This window comes from Halichoerus grypus, chromosome 8 (genome assembly GCF_964656455.1).
Source record: "Halichoerus grypus chromosome 8, mHalGry1.hap1.1, whole genome shotgun sequence".
NCBI classification, from domain to species: domain Eukaryota; kingdom Metazoa; phylum Chordata; class Mammalia; order Carnivora; family Phocidae; genus Halichoerus; species Halichoerus grypus.
Window position 1 is genome coordinate 116,294,639 of NC_135719.1, and position 19,766 is coordinate 116,314,404.

Genomic DNA, 19,766 nt, shown 5'->3' on the forward strand with positions numbered 1-19,766 from the left:
CCTGGTAATAATAGATATGCATTGGATAAAACTGAATTCTTTTGGTAAGTTACACTTTAGACACAATCTTTATTTTGTTGCTTTTTATGGCACTTATCAAAGGTGTAACTATTGATGTTGAACCCTAGGTATTAGGTAAACAGTGATTTAAGTCTGTAGGGTTACTGATGAAAATGAATGAAATTCCTAGTCTTTTTAATAGGGGGGAAGGAAAAGGAAATGTTTTCCTACCTGCCTATATTCAGCTGCCAAATGCATTTTCATTTCTAGGTGGCTATACGCAAACAGGAGATTGAAGACAGACTCAATTCATGGATTGTGTTCAATGAAAAAAATAAAGAGTTGTGCGCATGGCTGGTGCAGATGGAAAACAAAGTTCTACAGACAGCAGATATTAGTATTGAAGAAATGATTGAGAAGTTACAGAAGGTAAGCAGGAGTACCCCGATGATTGCACTTATGACTACCACGGAACTCCCCGCTCTTGCTCACAGGCTCAAAGTGGCATAACGTTATAGATCCATTTCTATAACATTGCAGAAATATGAAGAGCCTTTCTCACTATCTTTATTCCTTCTTAGAGAAAAGCTGGTGAGGATTCCAGAGAGATGGGAAGTGTGGGACCATTCCAGGGGGGGCACTGTGCTTTCTGTGCTTTCTCTCGGGAAGTCTGGCCAGAGCAGGGGCTCTTATCAGCTTAAGCATCAGGTTACACCCCCAGCGACTTACGGCTTCTGGTGGCTACTATGAAGGAGCTCTCCTCGCCAAAGGGGAGGGGCCGGCGGCAACTGGGTTTATAAATCTGAAATGGCCACCAGGTGCCACAGGGAAGGGCAGAAAGAGCATTGTCGGGGCGCCTGGGTGGATCAGTCGATTGAGCATCTGCCTTTGGCTCAGAGAGCATGATCCCAGTGTTCTGGGATCTGGCCCTGCGTTGGGCTCCCTGCTTGGCAGGGGAGTCCGCTTCTCCCTCTCCCTCTCCCCCTGCTCATGTGCTCTCTCTTGCTTGCTCACTCTCTCTCAAATAAATAAATAAAATCTTAAAGGGGGGGGTGGATTCTTGGTGCAGTCATCCAAAATGGCACTTAGTGATGATATAGGTTAATTTAGTTATACTCTGTTGTCCTCGGTAACCCAGTAGGTTAGATTAGAACAAATCTGGGAGGGGAAACCAAGGCTACTGAATTAAGAAAGTAACTACTGGGGGCACCTGGGTAGCATTTGACTCTTGATCTCAGCTCAGCTCTTGATCTCAGGGCATGGAGCCTACTTTAAAAAAAAAAAAAAAAAGTAACTGCTGCCTTACACATTACACATGTGCCAAGTGGGCGTTGTTTGACTCGTTAGCTCCTCACTGACGAGTTGCATTAACAGGTGTGAAGTTTTTGAATTTTTTTTTTTTTTAAATTTCAAGAGGCAGCTGTATGCTTGTGACTGGCGAAGAAATGAGTTTTCAGTAGTAACTGAGGCTTTGTATTTTGGTGCCTTTCCCAGGACTGCATAGAAGAGATAAACTTGTTCAGTGAAAACAAGTTACAGTTAAAGCAGATGGGTGACCAGCTGATGGAGGCCAGCAACAAGACAAGAGCAGCTGAGATCGAGGACAAGCTCCACAGAGTCAGCGACCACTGGCAGCACCTCTTTGACGTCATTGGATCGAGGTGAGGAGTGGCCTACGAGTTACTCCTATTCCGCGGGTACAGTGCTTACTTCACAGATCTAGAAACTGAGCTCAAGCTCACAGCTCAAAACTGAGCTCAGTCGTGCTTGAAGGCAATCCAGCAGTTTTATAAGCTTAGAAAGGCAAAATTTGGTAAAAAATGAGTGGAAATTCTTATTTCAACATTTTAGGAAGATTATATTATAGTATATCACGCTTTAGTATTTTTTTCTTTAGCTTAAAATTTTGCATGAAGCTAGGTTTAAATGAGAGTTGGAGATTTAACTAGAGAAGAGATCCTTGAGGAGGTACTATTTAGAGATTTTAACTCTGCTTTAGGATTTGCATGTCCCCCAAATGAAATCCTGCCTGCCTATTCCTGCTTGTATGTGCCAATGTAAGTAGGTCAGGACACAGGCCTGATTTCTAGATGCTGGTCTGCAGGTCCCCCACTGCCCTGCCCCCACTGCAGGGGTTTGGCACACTCGAGGCAGGGGTCCTCCACAAGTGTGTGCTCAGCATGCCAGGCCCCACTGGGCATCTGGTCCTAAGATGTGGACTTAAGACACATGTCTGTGGCCACAAATCAAAGCTAAATTCTCTAGGGCCAACCGTATCAGAAATAAGACTGGTAATTTTATCTCCCCTCACAAATTAATGAAGGTGATGCCCCCCCAAAGCTTTTAAGGGCCTTTTGTCTTCAAATTCTCTCTCCAAAGACAGACCCCCAACCAAAGTGTTTTTCACGTGCAACCTGACATAGGAAAAAATGGTCACTCAGCTCTGGGACCATCCATGCAGCTTTGTGTTTATCCCGGCTGAGTGAGTCTTTGCCATAACAGTGTGTTTAGGTGTTTTGAACACACATATAAAGCAGAATATACAGGAGAACCTGTAAGGAGAATGAAGAATTAGGGAGTAATGAAAATAAGATACTCTTAATAATTTGGCATTTATTTCCTTGACCTCATTGTTACTGTAAACTATAAGTGAACCTGGTTCAATCAGCAAGGGCGCCAGGTTAAGTGCGATGAGAATTTACAGACAGGAAGTAAGATGAGTCAATTACATTAATGGGAGCAGCTGTAAAGCCAAGTGGTTTGAGAGCTCAGAGCTCGTCTCCTGGAGTGGGGGTGGGGATTAGGAGAGCCTTACAGAAGAGGGGTGTTACCAGATGGTCCTGAGCGAGAGGTTGGGATCCTTGAACATTACTGGTGGCAGAGACAGACGTTTGTTGTGAGCAAAAAGGTACAGAGATGGGGCGCCTGGGTGGCTCAGTTGGTTAAGTGTCTGCCTTCAGCTCAGGTCATGATCCCAGGGTCCTGGGATCCGACCCCTGCCCCTCCCCCTGCTCATGCTCTCATGTTCTCTCTTAAATAAATAAGTAAAATCTTTTTTAAAAAAGGTACAGAGATAGAGCAGCATGGAAGTCTTTCAGGAAATGACAAGAAGCTCCATTGGTTCAAATATAGGAGTTGAAGCTAGAGAGGTAGGTTTAAGCTAAAGCTTAAAAGACCTTCAATCTCAACTGAAGACTTGGCCTCTTAAATAAAGTCTGAGTCATTCATGGTTCTTTAGCAGTCGAAGGCCTGCTGAAGACAAATATTAGGGTGATTTGGCTGGCAGCGTAGGCTGGGCTGAATTTGACTTCTCTTTGTGCCAGTTGAAAAAAAAAATCTATATAAATCCATGGCAGTAACCCAAATAAGGATTAAGAGTGCAGGTTTTGAGCATGTCCTGACTTCTCACTTACTTACGGTAGAAACTTGAGTAGTATCTAACCTTTCTAAGCCTCAGTTTCCAAATCTGCAAAAAGTGTCTAACAGCACTGCTTACGTCAGAGGCTGCTGTGAGGCTGGATGGCACATGTCTCGCGTGTGGCCCAGGACCAGTGTGTGGAAGCCAGCATTTACTGAGTGGCTGTTACCACTGTTTTTCCCTAGTAAGACTCAAAGACAAAGTACCATGTTTGTTAAATGGGAGAGGATTTCCTCAGTTGTGTCTAATACTGAGCGGTCTTTCCTCCATGAGACCAGTGTCTTGAACTATCTTATTTCCAGTGCTTAGAACAGTGCCTCGGATATCTGTTGAAATGAACATTCCAGTGCATAAGAATGTGATCATTTCTGTTGGGTAAATTGTGTCTAGTATGTCTTTGTTGACATTGTCTTTACGTCCTAAATCGTCTTGGGCACCTGGCACTGATCGAGGGTGTGACGACATCAGACCTGTTTATGGATCATTCAGGAACAGGGTCTAGATTATGCTTCCTGAAGACTAGAGTGACAGCCTATTCTTAATCATTCATGCTTTGGTTCTATAACTTTGGAGTTTAATAGGCTCTTTCCTTTCCTCCCTTCTCTCTGGCTGCCTGTCTTCAGCCAATTCCTTGGTGGGAAAGAGATAAAACAGCAAGTGAAATTTCATTAGTCGTCTTGGAAGGAGCAATTAGCAAAGTAAGGAGTTGAAATAATAGCAGATATATTGGCTACCAGCTGTATTCTTGACTGTGTGCTTAAAAAGTATGATTTCACTTAATCTTTGTAATTCTGAAAGGTAGATACCATTATCCCATTTTATAGACACGGAAGCTGAGACACTGAAGGTAAGTAACTTGCCCATAGTTACATAGCCAGCATATGAGGCCACCAGGATTTCAACCCATAGTTGTGCTGCTTCCCTGCTACCCCAGACTCTTCCGGTTTGTAATGAGGAGAGCAAACGAGCGTCTAATCCCTTCAAAACTGAAGGACTGGGAGCAGAGTAACTTATCTTAAAGCAAAGACCAGGTGAGTCAGATGGCTGAGAGCCTAAGAAACTCCGAGTTGAGTTTCCCCTTCAGGTGAATTTGTGGATTGAGGCAGCAAGCTGGGACCTGCCATAAATCAGCCTCATGTAGAATTAGCTCCTTGTCTCATCTCTGACACTGATTTCCTGCTGGGCCCTACACAAAGGCATCATCACTGGGGAAGGGGGTTAGGGGCCCAGGCTGCAGAATTGAGATTTGAGCAGTGCCAAGCAGAACCTGTAGTCCTGCAGGATGCGCAGGCTGTTAGCCCACAGAATTCTGGACACCATTTAACCTTTTCTCTCTTGCTCACAGTATTCTGCTGCTTCACTCCTATAGCAGGGGCAACATTTCATAAGTAAGATTTGGAGGGAGACCCTACTACCCAGTCTCATGACTTCAGGATTTTAACTACAAACATTTAGAATGGTGTTTAAAAGTCTATGATCTCAGTAAGTCAGGTTTAATTCACTGAAAAAAAAAATTTTTTTTTAAGGCCTGTTGTTTTGGGTATGTTCTCAGCAAAATAGAGGTAAATTTCAAAAGACTTGGTAAAACCATTTCAAGTAGTAGGCTTCCTTATGGGATGGATAGGGGAGGAAATTGGCGTCGTTTTGGAAGTTAGGTTCCTTGTATAAATCCTTTCATTCTTGGAACAATCCTGCAAGGTCCGTATCCTCTATTTTACCGAGAGGCACACTGCGGGTCAGAGAGGGTAAATAACTGACCCCAGGGCAAAGGCGATTCTGCACTGGGTGGGGATGAAACCAGGGTCTGTCTGTCATGCTGCACCATGCATCAAAAGAGCACTGGGCTCCTTTGAGACCTGGCCTTTTAGAGGTAGTTTATTAAAATTTTTCTAAAATGTAATCTCCGTGTGGAATTTATTGTCTACTCTAGAGCAATGGTTCTCAAACTTAAACATGTATCAGAATCCCTAGAGGGCTCATGAAAACCTGGGTTGCCGGACCCCACCCTCAGAGCTTCTGATTCTGTAGGTCTGGGTGGGGCCAAGAATGAGCATTTCTCACAAGTGCCCAGGTATTGCCAGCGGTGCTGGTCAGGGGAACAGAGAGTAGAGCGAGCAGCAGGGCCAAGTGACAGGGTGCTGCACCAAAAGTCAGAGCCCCTGGACCTGCCACCTACTCTGAACAAGCCTTGTGACCTCTGTGAGCCCCGATCTCCTTGTTGATAAACTATGCACCAGAGCCTGGCAGAGAAAGCAGCAGGACAGCGATGGGTCTGCCCGTCCACATCCACTGTTAGCCTCTAGTGCAGTTCAGTGTGGTTATATGGTAATAGAGGGGGAGAAAGCAAGCTCAGACCCGAACCACTGTTCTTTCTCTCCTGGTAAAGTGTTCTTCAGCTTGTATAAAATCGTTAAAGCAGAGAACCTGAGGGCTACATCTCCTGAAATAACCAACTAAACAAAGAAGGGAGCAGGGGAGCCTAAGTCAGCCTTAATGCTGATTCCTCACATAAGGTTACCTAGGCCCTGGTGTAGACCTCAGAATTCACAGAACTGGCTCTCCCGTCAGAATTCGCTGCAGGAGCTTTTAGCAATCCTTGTGGGCCCTGGAGCAGCTTCTTACACTTGTAACATCTAAACTCTTTTCTTTTTTTTTAAGATTTTATTTATTTATTTGACAGGGAGAGACAGACCACGAGAGAGGGAATACAAGCAGGAGGAGTGGGAGAGGGAGAAGCAGGCTTCCCGCAGAGCAGGGAGCCCGGTGTGGGGCTCCATCCCAGGACCCTGGGATCATGACCTGAGCCGAAGGCAGACGCCCAACGACTGAGCCACCCAGGCGCCCCTATAACATCTAAACTCTTATAAAACATGCTATTCATGGGCACCTGGGTGGCTCAGTTGGTTAAGTGGCTGCCTTCGGCTCAGGTCATGATCTCAGGGTTCTGGGATCGAGCCCCACATCGGGCTCCCTGCCCGGCGGGAAGCCCGCTTCTCCATTCCACCGCCTGCCACTCTCCCTGCTTGTGCGCTCTCTCTCTCTCTCTCTCTGTCAAGTAAATAAATAAAATATTAAAAAAAAAAACTTCATTTAATCAACAGAAAGGCCATTTGTTTTTTTGAGGGGGTTATTTGTTTTTTTGGAGGGTTTTTTTTGTTTGTTTTTAAGATTTTATTTATTTTTAGAGAGTGTATGAGTTGGGGGAGGAACAGAGGGAGAGGGATAAGCAGACTGCACTGAGTGCAGAGCCCGACTCAGGGCTGTATCCCACAACCCTGAGATCATGACCTGAGCCAAAACCAGGAGTTGGATGCCCAACCAACTGAGCCTTCCAGGCCCCCAGAAAGGCCATTTGAAACACTATATATTTTTTGGTGAATGGTGTGATTATTCTAGAACTCAGTCTGATTTGATGACAAGAAAATTATGTACTAACTATGCTTATTTGACATACTAAATGAAGATTTAACTTTTTTTTAAATTGTAGCTATTAAGGGCACCAGGCTTGGCTCATTAGGTAGAGCATGCAACTCTTGATTTTGGGGTTGTAAGTTCAAGCCCCACATTGGGTGCAGAGATTCCTTAAAATCCTTTAAGGGGTGCCTGGGTGGTTTAGTCACTTGAGCGGCTGACTCTTGATTTTGGCTCAGGTCATGATCTCAGGGTTGTGGGATCAAGCCCCACGTTGCCGGGCTCTGCGTTCAACGTGGAGTCTGCTGGTCCTTCTCCCTTTGCTCCTTTCCCTGCTCATGTTTGTGTGCTCTCTCTCTCAACTAAATAAAATCTTGTTTAAAAAAAGCTTTTTTTTAAGATTTATTTATTTATTTATTTGACAGAGAGAGGAGCACAAGTAGGCAGAGCGGCAGGCAGAGGGAGAGCCTGATCAGGGAGCCTGACGTGGGGCTTGATCCCAGGACCCCAGGATCATGACCCAAGCCGAAGGCAGCCGCTTAACCGACTGAGCCACCCAGGCACCCCTAAAAAAAAAGTCTTTTTAAAAAATTTGTTTAAAATTATTAAAGCTATTAGCTATTCCTTCCTCATGTTTTCTTAGATAATATCTTTGAAAACGGACCCAGCTTAATGTGAATGCAGGAGAGACCACTAAAGAAGTTTTCAGAACTACCAGCATGTGCGATCCTCTGTTTTGGAGGCAGTTAGGCTACCTATTAGTGGGAACACTTTTGGCACAGGATGTTGGATGAGGGACAAAAGATGCCAAGTTGACTTGCTTCAGCCAACACAGACCAAACCTCTGAGAAAAGGGTCCTGCCCCCATGCCTCCCCAGTATCCTGCCCTCAGTGGGACTCATGCCAGAAGAAGACTCAATCTGACATGTCTCACCTGTGTCTACTTTGATTTCAGAAACTCCCTGTGTAGACTAGATAGTTGAACTCCCTAAAAATCCATCTACTTTTGTTTCTCAGGACCCCTTCCCCATTTCATTATTCAAAGCCTTTGCTTCGTCCTATGTAGCAGGAGCCCTGTGGCCACAAGTCAGTCTATGTCTTTGGTAAGTCACTCTGGCTGGTTGTGGAGCCTCTTCAGAGACATGGGGCCAAGGGGAGTGGAGGCTCTTTTTAAAGACTCCTTCTAGCAGTATGTGTGAATGATCTGGTCAGAGCTGTCAATGCCTAAAACAGATGGGACAGCTAAGTGGAAAGACATACCCCAGAATGTTTACAGCGGGTATCTTTTGGTGTTGGCATTATCGATGATTGTAATTTTCTTTTTGCTTATCTGTATTTTCTGATGTTCATTACAGAAAAAGGAATATGGTTTTGTTTTGGTTTTTTCCTTAAAAAAATGTCATCAATGTTTTTACCTTTTGCCTTCATTTCTCTTGATGGTAGAGACGTGGCACCATTAGGTCAATGTTTGAAGGAGGGACTTATTCAGACATGCTCCCATATGATCCTATGTAGACTAGATAGTTGTCTTACTGCCAGAAGGATCAAGTCCATGAAAAGAAACTTTTTAACCAAGCATAATTTTCACATTTCACCTACCAATGTGAAAAGCCCACCTATTGTATAATAGTAGCAATTAAACTGTTGTCATTTAAGCTCAGCAGTTATTACCATGGCAACTCTGTGTTGGGATTGTTTTTCTATCCTTTACAGAATGGGCAGGGAGATGTGTGCCTTTTTAAATTGATAAAGTTTTTCATTGCTCTCTTTTTATCTGTATTTTCTCAAGGTTAGTTTGGGAGACCAAACAATGCTGCTAGTCATAGAGTTGACTTGCTGTGGCCTGATCCAGTAGGACTGGAAGGATTTAGAGATTTTAGCACGGGAAGAGCCACATGTGGGATCGGCCTCCCCACTTCCATTTTCCTTCCGATCAGCCTGATCATTGCACCTCTGGAGCATGGGGCCGCTGCTCCTGGACCCTGCAGAAATGCTTTTTTGAGGGTTGGGGAGTTTCCTCGAGGAGACTGCAGCCCCACCAGTGCATTCGGGGGGCAGGCGGCATCCAGCAGCATCAGCAGGTCCAGTGTGCTAGGCTTTGGGGCCCATATTTAGCAGGACTCAGGGACAGCGAAGCGTGTGGGCACAAGTTAGATGTTGCATTTGGAGCGAGCTGTTTCCAAATCTGCACTCCCTAATTTCACTGGTCCAGAACGTGCTCTCTTTCAAGGTGAGGATGTAATAATTACTAAATGTTGGGCTTTAGGGACCCGTGAGAAATGATTGATATTGTCGAGTCTTAAAATAAGGCTGAGTGTGACCCTAAAAGGGACTGGACACAAACCAAGGGTGCTCTGGTAAACAGCCACTTGGCCTCCCTTAGAGAAACCAAGGTTAGGGATATGGAGAAATTTTCAGAGACATTATGGTAAACCTGGGAGGAGTTAACAAGGAAAATTGCAAAAATTCTTCCCCTGCCAAGTCTTGAACGCCATTAGTACTATAAGATAGAATTTTTTGCAAAAAGCAGAGGAATGGACTCAGTGAACTCTCTGCCTTACCTAAACCAGGGTGCACAGGGCGAAAAAGGCAGGGCAGAAACCCCAGGGACACCCCCCCCATCCCACCCCCAGAAATTTCTTCAGGAAGACCTGAGGAAGGCATTCCTGTTGGACTCAGGGGCTTTCAATTTTGCCATTTTTTTCAAACCTGAAACAGAAATTTGATTTGAAGAGGACAGAAATCCTCTTTTCTGTGCCCCAAATCTAAATGTTTCTTCCCTCCGTTTACAGCACTTCATAAATAACCCATAACCAAGATAACACTGTGACTTTCTTCCCAGCATTGCAATCCTGTAGCGTCAGAACAAAGACTGTGTGTGTGTGTGTGTGTGAGTGTGTGTGTGTGAGTGTGTGTGTGTGCGCGCGCGCGCGCGCGCTCGAGAGAGGAAGGAGTGGAGATATTTGTTTATTGGAAGGGAGAAAACCGAGATTAAAACATGCAGTGAGCGGAGAGGCCGCTCGGTCCCTTCCCGGGGGCACTGCTTTGTGGCCGCGAGCCTGCGGGAGGGCGGCCGCCGGGGAGGATGCTGAGCCGGGGGATGGAGCCGCCCGCCGCCGCCGCCGCCGCCGCCGGGGGAGGGGCCGCCTCGGCCCGGGAGGTGGAGGTGCAGCCGGGAACTTGGAGCTTCCGCTAACCAGGAGGAATGGTTTTTTCTCATCAACAGTAAGTGCCATTTCAGCCATCAGCTCAGCATATGGCCGAGGGGCGGCTGCGGCGTCTGTGTGTCTCGCTCTCTCACTCCCTCGTGTTGGTTACAATAGGAGTGACTGACGAGATGGTGGCTGTGTGTGCTCAGCCATCAGGGGGATGGTTGCTCTCCCGGTGTCCGCTCGCCTGTGGTGTCTGCAGTCAGCCTTTGACAAGCCGGGGAGAGGGGTGATGATGCTGCCTGGAAAATGGAAGTCCTCTGGCGACATAAGTGCTTCAAAGAGGCGATTAGCTCAAATGTCTTGTAATGCCCATGCCCCCCACATCAGGGCTTCAAGATCTTGGAGCAATTGATTATCTTACTATAAAGCTGTTTAGTCATTTAAAAAGATGCAATTGTACAGAATCTGTACAGTGTTTTTAGCAACTTCAGCTGCCCCACAGGTTTGCGTATCTGTTTGTTTCAGCATAAATTCAGATACTTCCACCATCTCTGTTGTCCTTAGTATTTTTTTAAGTCATGCTGTCCACATTGGCATGGGATTTTTTAAAATTTATGATCTAAGGTCTTCGTAGTTTAACTGTAGACCCTTTAGCATGTAGAGAATAGGAGTGAAATGTAAATTAATCCATAGAAATGAATTTGATATTAAAAGTCTCCATCACACATTGTAAGACTTAGGTCTGATACGTAGAGTGATATTAACAGGACTTGATTTTGTTTGTTTTGGAGGGAGAGCAGGGTTCATAAGTATTCTATTCTGATCTATCGCTATTAAAATAAAACTTTATTCACCTTGATTATTTTCTGCAAAAGATCTTCTAATTTGTAGCTACTCTTAGCAAAAATTCTTCTTTTGTTTGGTTTCATATAAAAATGCTTTAGTTCTCTCCAGGTCTTCCACTAATCCACACAGGTGAAAAACTTCCCCGTTGCACCTAAAAATGTTGTTTTTCCAATCCTCAGAATTAGAATTCAACTCAGGAAATGACACTTATTTTTTCCTGGAGAACTATGACTTACTGAAATATATGTGTGAGCAATGTTGTTGAGTGCACTGGGGTAAAAAAATGGGCAAGTGCGGAGATAGGGAGTTCCGTAAACAAACGGTCTCCGGGGTTGATGTAACGCAGTATTGTGGTTGCTTCCCTGTGCCAGCAGGCTGGATTCTGAAGGGCTTTCCTTGTGTCCCAACATTAACTCGAGACTTAAATTTTTCCAAGAGCGGTATTAACGAGGCCTACCATGGAGGTCGGTTGCCTGGGTTGGCAAATGACACATCCTTCCTGGCCTGCGAAAGGTGATAGATTACAGTATCAGTACAGAAGAGAATGGTACAGGCTCCACCATACAGCTGATGGTTCCTAGAGCAAGTTGTAACATAATTATCTGAAAAAAAGGTTTTAAATCCCCATGCAGTTTTGGATATTATGCCTTCTGTCAGAGGTTGGGACCTAGAAGTAGGTTAGATCCTGATTAGATGAATCTTTTGTAGCTTTTTGGCAACCTCTTCTTTTCTTTTCCTCCTACCTTCCCTCCCTCTTTAATGTGCCCTAAGAGTATGTGTGATTTGTGTGCTTGTTTTTCAGTATTTCACTTGCTCTGGAGGGAACCAAGGAATAGCAGCATGTAGGGCTTGTAAAGTGGCAGCACTTTGTTTGGTGGCAAACGGCTTGGAGGTGCTCTGACCTTTACCTCTTTCTTTTAATATATAACATAGCCAGGTCTTTTATGAAAACAAATTTGAAGGTATGAGTGAACATCATTTATTCTTTCAAAAGATATTTATTGACCACCTCCTTTATTGTATTATAATGTTGAAATTCAATCTAAATTAGATCATGAGCTCTGTGGGAATAAGACCGATATCTCCGTTATCTCTTGAATCCTTGGGACTCCGCACAGGATCCAAGATAAAGCACATGGTTAAATCCTTATCGAAAAGAATTATGGATGGGCAAATGTGGGCCCCCAAAGGATCGCACTTGGTGGACGGGCTTCTATGCCCACCAGTGTATCCCAGAAGCATGAGACTGGACCTTTGATCATGGTCCCTAACAGCAACAAAAACCATCCTGTGCCTGATATTAGCTAATGTGAGTGCAGGTTTATACGAGTTGCTGTGAGGAAAGGGCTTATGAACAGCAGCTCTGGACCAGAGTGCCAAGGTTGGAATCCTGCCTCTGCCATTTAATGATCAGTGACTGGGGCAGGTTATTTGATCCCTGTGCCACAGTTACCTCACCTATCGAATGGGGATGCCAACAGTACTGATCTCATAGCATTGCTGGGAGGATTTAATGCGTTGCTAACAAATAAAACACCATGGGCCTGGCACAGGTAGATGTCAGCAAGTTCTTTAGTTGTTCCATGTAGTCATAAAGTTTGTGAATTAGAAAGCATACCCAGTGTAGACGCTTAAAAAGAATGGAATAGCAATAGAAAATCTAATATTTTATTCCCATACTCCATTGGCTTGTCTTAAGCACTCCATTTCAAACACCACTGGCCTGGAGTATCATAGTCCTGGGGAAGCCAAGTAAATTCTTCCCCCCCCTGCTCCATACTCCCCCCTCCCCCGCTTATTGCACACCTCATCCTGCGATGACCAGGATTCACGATCACTGCATCTCTGTGTTTGCACCCAGGTTCTTTTGTCTCGTTAGCTCCTGTCATTTAAAGTTACATTTCTGTCCCTTCTTTTTAAAATAAAGAGTCTGGGATACTTAGGATGGAGTAGGGTCAGGTGCCCAATAGAGGAGGAGGCAGGAGAGCTGTGCAGGGGCCACCGGGCCCAAGCCCCTCACGCCACCTCTCGGAAGCTCTTAGGGCTGGGCTGCTTCTCCAGCCAGAGCCTTCCCGAAGGGCAGCGCCTTGCACACTGCATGTAAGACTCCTTGTCCCATAGGGCCTGGGGTTCCCAGCTCCTCTGGCATTGTCTGGAGTGTCCTTTCTGGTCCCTAGGCAGTCAGGGTGACAAGGTATTGGGGTGAGGAGGATGTACCGCTAAAGCCTCTAAAGTCACAGGAACGAAGGCAGGATCTAGGTTACAGCTGCATCCAGGCCTGGCCCCAGATTCTGTTACTTCCTTTTTAATAAATCATCTTATGGCTTTGAAGGGAACTCCTTGTGGTGTTTGCAGTAAGACTGTAATTTGGAAAAACTTACCGCCATGAAAATCATCTCGATCATGGTTTTTGGGCATTGATCTCTGTCAGGCACTATGCCAAATACATTTCATGTGTTTATATCTCATTCAACCTTCTCAGCCACCCAGGGAGGGAAGGGATAACTAGTGTTGACACAGTTTTTCAGATGAGCTTAAACAGAGCCACGATTCGAACCCAGGCCCTGCCCACAAAGTCTGTGCTCTTTACCACCAGACTCCACGGCCTCCGCCCAGGCCTGCCCCACCTCATGGCAGAGTGGGGAATAAATATTTATGAAAGGACTTTGTAAGGTCCCGTGCCTTATAAATGAGCTGTTATTGCAGCATCATAGAATCCCAGTTGGCAGTAATAAGAGCTAGTATTATACTGAGTGCTTACTCTCCACCAAAGACTTTACACACATCCTTTTGTTTCGGTCTCATGACTACCTGCAAGGTGGATAATTTTGCAGATAACAAGGAAACTGGGAATCAGGAAAGTTAGGCTCCTTGCAGGGGTGCACAGCTCATGGATGGTACAATGGGACTTAGAGCCAGGTCTGTTCACTTCCAGAACTCTGGCCTTAACTTCACCCAGATATTACCACCTCCCTGAAGCTTGAGGGACCTCAGAAGCCTACTAGAGATGAGGGTGCTGAAGTAAAAGGATTCTCCCTAAATCCTAAAACTAGCTGGTAATAGAGCTGGAGCTAAAAGTCCCCAGGGTTGACTTGGTTGATGGTAGGAGGCAAAAAATAAAAAATAAGTAAAAATTAAAACACACACAAATCTGTGGTCTACTTAAATAATAGCATGTCGTGGAAGTGGTCATACACATTCATTCTGCAACAGATGTCTGTCAATACCTCCTGCCCACCAGGCAGAGTGGGGCTGCTGTGCATGCAGAGGCAGCAAGCCCCGTGCAGCCTGGCTAGCGCGGATGCTGTCGTGACGGGTGCACGGTGCACGAGGGATGCGGACACAACACAGGGCAGGAGGTCCCGCCAGGGGCCCCCAGTGTCTTTGGTGAGCAGTGGTGGACACTCCAGGAGAAGGGAAGGGGGGGCACTGAATGCTTGATGACCTGAAAAAGGGTGTTTAAACTGGTATGTTGAGGTAGGGTGAGGACCATGGAAGCATTTGAGTGTCAGTGGATCAGACTTACCATCTAGAATGTGCCTTTTGGCCACGGAACCACAACTGGGTAGGGGCCGGGGGGGCAGGTGGGTGGTTGGGAGCTGTTCACAGGCGGTCCAGGAAGAGATGATGGTAACAGGCAATGCGGCGCACTCTGGCGAGTTGGAGCCAGTGCCTCAGTTTCTCTTTCTAGTGCTGCAGGATGGAGTTCTGACAGCACCTTGTTACATGAGTATTGATAGGTAGGAACTTTGCATTGTAGCTATTGTTCCAAATCTCTGGGATTCACTAAGCGTCCCACAGATCAGGGTGCCTAGGTGGCTCAGTCGTTTAGGCATCCAACTCTTGGTTTCCACTCAGGTTATGATCTCATGGGTCGTGAGATCGAGCCCTGTGTTGGGCTCCATGCTCAGCAGGGAGTCTGCTTGAAGATTCTGTCCCTCTGCCCCTCCCCGCACTAGCATTCTCACTCGCTTTCTCTCTCTCTCAAATAATTAATTAAAAAAAAAAATCCCACAGATCACCAGAACAAGCCCTCACTCACTTTAGGACTTCCATGAAGGCGGTTTATAGAAGTTTTTTTTTTTTTTCCAAGATCTACATAAAGATTATTTTCCTGACAGTACGTTGATGTGCCAGGGAGCTCACCAAGTATACTGACGCAACGTGTGTTAGTTCAGATCTGCTCCACACATATGTGTTAGTTCAAATCTGCTCCACACCGTGTAAGAGGCAGATGATTTAGGACTGCGCTTGCAGATTATCTTTGCCCTATTCCTCACCACACTCCCTGCTCCCCTTTTGGCTAACACAGCTGTCCCCTGATGGGCTTGGTGTATGTGTAAGGCTCCCTCAACCCCTTAGACTGGACATGGTGGGCTTTAGCTCATGTTCTGTGCTTGCTCAAGAAGAGAGTCCCATGAGAAGCATCATAGGCCAGATACCACCAAATGAGCCAAGCAGGTAATATCTTTAAACCATCAGGGAAAATCCCTGTCTGCTGCAATCTCGGGTATACCCAAGAAAGAAACTGGATAGAAATCAAGTGTGGTTATTTTATTTTATTATTTTTAAAGATTTTATTTATTTATTTTAGAGTGCATGCATGCATGCGGGGTGAGGGACAAAGGCAGAGAATTTTTTTTTTTTCTTAAGATTTTATTTATTTATTTGACCGAGAGAGACACAGTGAGAGAGGGAACACAAGCAGGCGGAGTGGGAGAGGGAGAAGCAGGCTTCCCACCGAGCAGGGAGCCCGATGTGGGGCTCGATCCCAGGACCCTGGGATCATGACCTGAGCCGAAGGCAGACGCTTAACGACTGAGCCACCCAGGCGGCCAAAGGCAGAGAATCTTAAGCAGACTCCACAGTGAGCGTGGAGCCTGACAAGGGGCTCAATCCCACAACCAAGATCTTGACCTGAGCTGAAACCAAGAGTTGGACACCCAACTGACTGAGCCACCCAGGCGCCCCAAGTGTGGTTATTTTAACCTCAAGAGAATGAAATGGCATCTCCTCTTTGCTCTGGAGCCCTAGAAAGATATACTAGGTCTCAGGGCATCCCACTTTGGGAATGATAGGACTTCATATTTGTGTGGGTAGATTAACTCTTAGCCTATCTGAAAATCAACCAGACCAGCAATTTTGGTTGTTTTTTTTTTTTTTTAAGATTTTTTATTTATTTATTTGACAGAGAGAGACAGCGAGAGAGGGAACACAAGCAGGGGGAGTGGGAGAGGGAGAAGCAGACTTCCTGCTGAGCAGGGAGCCTGATGCGGGGCTCGATCCCAGGACCCCGGGATCATGACCTGAGCCGAAGGCAGCCGCTTAACCGACTGAGCCACCCAGGCGCTCCTAGACCAGCAATTTTGTTAAGTGTCACATATTCTGTGAAAACTCTGTGATGTGAGAGCTGTTCTCTCTCTATATATAAAATCAATAACCAACATAAGTTGTTTTTTACGCCGTAACACCTTTGTTGGCACATTCTTGTCACCACTAAATGTTGGGCTTTGGCTTTTTTTACCTCTTTTTTTCCTGCAAATATATTTAGGGTGAAGAAGCTGAAGGAGACCTTTGCTTTTATTCAGCAGTTAGACAAAAACATGAGCAACCTTCGTACCTGGTTGGCTCGAATCGAGTCAGAGCTTTCTAAGCCTGTCGTCTATGACGTCTGTGATGATCAAGAGATCCAGAAGAGGCTCGCCGAGCAGCAGGTGAGGACAGAAGGCTTTTATAAGAGTATAGGTGTCTGTGATATCTGCTACCTCCAACCTTCCCCATATTAGCTGTGTCTTTTAGCATGTTCACATTTCATAATATTGGTTCGTTTTTTTCCAGAGAAAACTGACTACCTGTCCACGTTCTTGTACGTGTGAGACCATCTCTTGGCGTGCCTGTCTTCTGCCCCATTCACACATCTCTTTGTGAAATGCTTTGAATAATGTCTGAGATGTAGGTCTTAGTCTTAGTGGTAAATAAGGTGTTTTGCTTATGTATTTTTAAACTTGGATCTTTGTTTTAGAATATAGTTTTAGAAGGCAATGAATTGAAAGAAAAATAAATTTTCTAACCCAGGAAAGTTTTCATGGGACAATAGATCATCTGATAGAGCTTCCAACAAAAAAAAAGGGGGGGGCTGTAAAAAGGAACATGCTTAGGCCAATAGCATAGGAAACCCCTCTTGCAGTGCTCTGTGCATTTCTCCCATCGGTTATGCACCCTCTGAGCCGACCCTGGAAGCTCCACAGCATGAAACCACTGAGTCCCACCAGTGTTATCATCACACTAATCTGGTGGGCGCTCATTGATGTCACAGACTTAGCAAATCCACTTTCCTGCCCTCCCATCAGCTCACATTCACAGGTTCATTCTCATATGCAGTACCTGGAGCTTATCTTTATTTCTAAAATTAAGTTCATAGAAGCCTTTTGGTAGCTTTCCTTCACTTTCATGGTTTTTTTTTAGACCCAGGAGCAGATTCCACTTTGACTATATAAGCAATATGGTTGTCATGACGTTCTCAGATGCGTTATCTGTTTTCTTCACGTTATCTCCAAAGCCTTGGTGTTTGCTGTCTGTCAACACACAGGAAGATTCACCCACATGTAACAGCTGCTCTTAGAGAAAGAATTGGGGGCTGACCCTTTCTCACAGATTCAAGGGCAGAAGGTGATGATGAATTAATGACAAATTCCCTTGAGTTCAAGTCGATCCTTTTAATGGCAATGAGTGACATCCCCTGCTACCATAAAATAGAGCCAAGTATTTGATATTCCTCTTGACTTAGATCTTTATTCAGTCTATTGCTATTACTGTTTGTAAACGATGCCTATTCTCTGACTTTCAAATTAGTATGATTTAGCAATGCTATGAAGTAAAAATACTGGTATTGGCACTTAGCCGCAGAAATTTAAGTATGCCCTTTCTGTTGAGGTCATCACAATTCTGTGTTTTGTGGAAAAATGAATACTGATGTAAGTACCATGTTAATGGACATTGCAGAGATTTTAATGCCCTTCTCAGTGAAGTCATAGCCACTGGACATTATCAGCTTTATTTGCAAGTTTGATCCACTAAGAAGAATTTCTTGAATAGTCTCTTTACAGACAGGCCTTACAAATAACAATTTACCCTGAGTGGTGAGTTTTTTCAGGTAAATAGTACAGAAACTGAGTATATTTTTCCTCTTAAAGAAAGACTAGCTAAATTTGGCAGGGGCCAGTAACGTGTATTAACGTTTTATAAATCTAAGGTGTGCCAGAACATCATTAAATTGCAGGGCATGTATTCCCCAAAGGCTACAGTTTGGTGGCGCTGCCATCCTCCTGGCCTTGTTTGGTCCTGTTTTGAAATGGTCCATAATTTCACCTCTGGTTGAGTTGAAGCTTCCCTCTTTATAGAACTCAGAATCACTATCCTGGAATTCTTACCTCATAGTAATCCACAGCAATTTAAGGAGCTGGTGTTCAGGACTACCATTACTGGTAAAGAAGTTAGATGTACGAGTTTTCTATGATTGCGTTAACAAATTACCGCAAATTTGGCAACTTCACCCAAATTTATTATCTTACTGGAGTTCTGGAGGTCAGAAATCTGACCCCAGACTAAGATGAAGGTGTCAGGAGGGCTGCATTTCTTTCTGGCAGCCCTATTGGAGAATCTGTTTCTTCACCCTTTCTAGCTTCTGGAGGCTGCCCACATTGCTTGGCTCATGGCCCCTTCCTCCATCTGCAGAGCCAGCAACATTGCATCTGTCTGTGCTTTTCTGTCATGGCCCCTTCTCCCTCTGACTGACTCTTCTACCTTCCTCTGCCACTTTTAAGGACCCTTGGGATCACGCTGAGCCCACCTGAATAATCCAGGATGTTAAGATCAGCTGATAGGCTACATGCCAACAGAGAATTAAGGTTGCCAAACATATTCACAGGTTCTGGGGACAAGGATATGAACATCTTTGGGTGGCCAATATTCTGCCTACCACAGATGTCCTGAGGAAACTTTCAGTATTTTTGTTTAAAAAAAAAATTTTGGGGGGGTGCCTGGGTGGCTCAGTCGTTAAGCGTCTGCCTTCGGCTCAGGTCATAATCCCAGAGTCCTGGGATCGAGCCCCGCATCGGGCTCCCTGCTCTGCGGGAAGCCTGCTTCTCCCTCTCCCACTCCCCCTGCTTGTGTTCCCTCTTTCACTGTGTCTCTCTCTGTCAAATAAATAAATAAAGTCTTTAAAAAAAAAAAATTTTTTTTTAATACCCAGACCAGACCTTAAAGCCTCCATCAAAACCACAAAAAACAGAAATGTGTCACACACAAAAATTATGCACGAACCATTAAAAAACAAAAAACAAAGAGACACCTTTCTTGTGTTTCTATCACTAAATAAGTTTCATGATTATTTACAGAAATAAGACTTAAAAACTTGGGATCACCTAGTAGTGCCTTCTGCAAAATCCCTCAGGCCCCAAAAGTGATTAGGAGCTGTGCTTCCCAGATCCTCATCGTAATGTTCTTGGTAGCACCCTAGGGAAGAAGTCAAACTTAATCCGAGTCCTTTTTGTTTCTCTTATGTAGAACTCCTTGGGTAATAAGGGTTATATTGTTATTTTTGTGAAATCTCTCATCTTCAAAATGCAAAAAGGAAGTGGTAGCAACCTTTGTAACACTTTTAAACCATGAACCACTTGCATTAAGACTTCTGCATTTCTCTCCTGTTTTCTTTGGCTTCCTGGTTCCCTGTGGGTGCCATATGGTGACGTTGGGAGAGAGTGCTGTTAGTTACCCCCCATTCTGTAATTACGAATAACCCCCTTCCCAGCAGGTGCGCTCAGCTTTATGCCAACCTCCTCATAAACCACTCTGATCCCCGGGCTTGCCACCCCAAGCCCCTCCCCCAGAGTCAATCTGGAGCCACCACCTCACCCACCTCAGGTGATTTTTCTGCCCAC

The 19,766-nt window shown here is 45.0% G+C and overlaps 1 protein-coding gene across 7 annotated transcripts in view; it reads left to right on the forward strand.

The window, feature by feature from the left end:
* Nucleotides 1-19,766, forward strand: part of SYNE2 (spectrin repeat containing nuclear envelope protein 2) — a 315,251-nt gene that overhangs the window by 275,666 nt on the left and 19,819 nt on the right. For 6 of the 7 annotated variants that reach the window (XM_078053796.1, XM_078053797.1, XM_078053799.1 and 3 more), the window contains 3 exons: nucleotides 271-429; nucleotides 1,495-1,661; nucleotides 16,379-16,541. In XM_078053796.1, the coding sequence (XP_077909922.1) occupies nucleotides 271-429; nucleotides 1,495-1,661; nucleotides 16,379-16,541 (489 nt within the window). Of the gene's footprint in view, nucleotides 1-270; nucleotides 430-1,494; nucleotides 1,662-9,736; nucleotides 10,055-16,378; nucleotides 16,542-19,766 lie in introns of those variants that run through there. The other variant, XM_078053804.1, reaches the window with a different exon arrangement.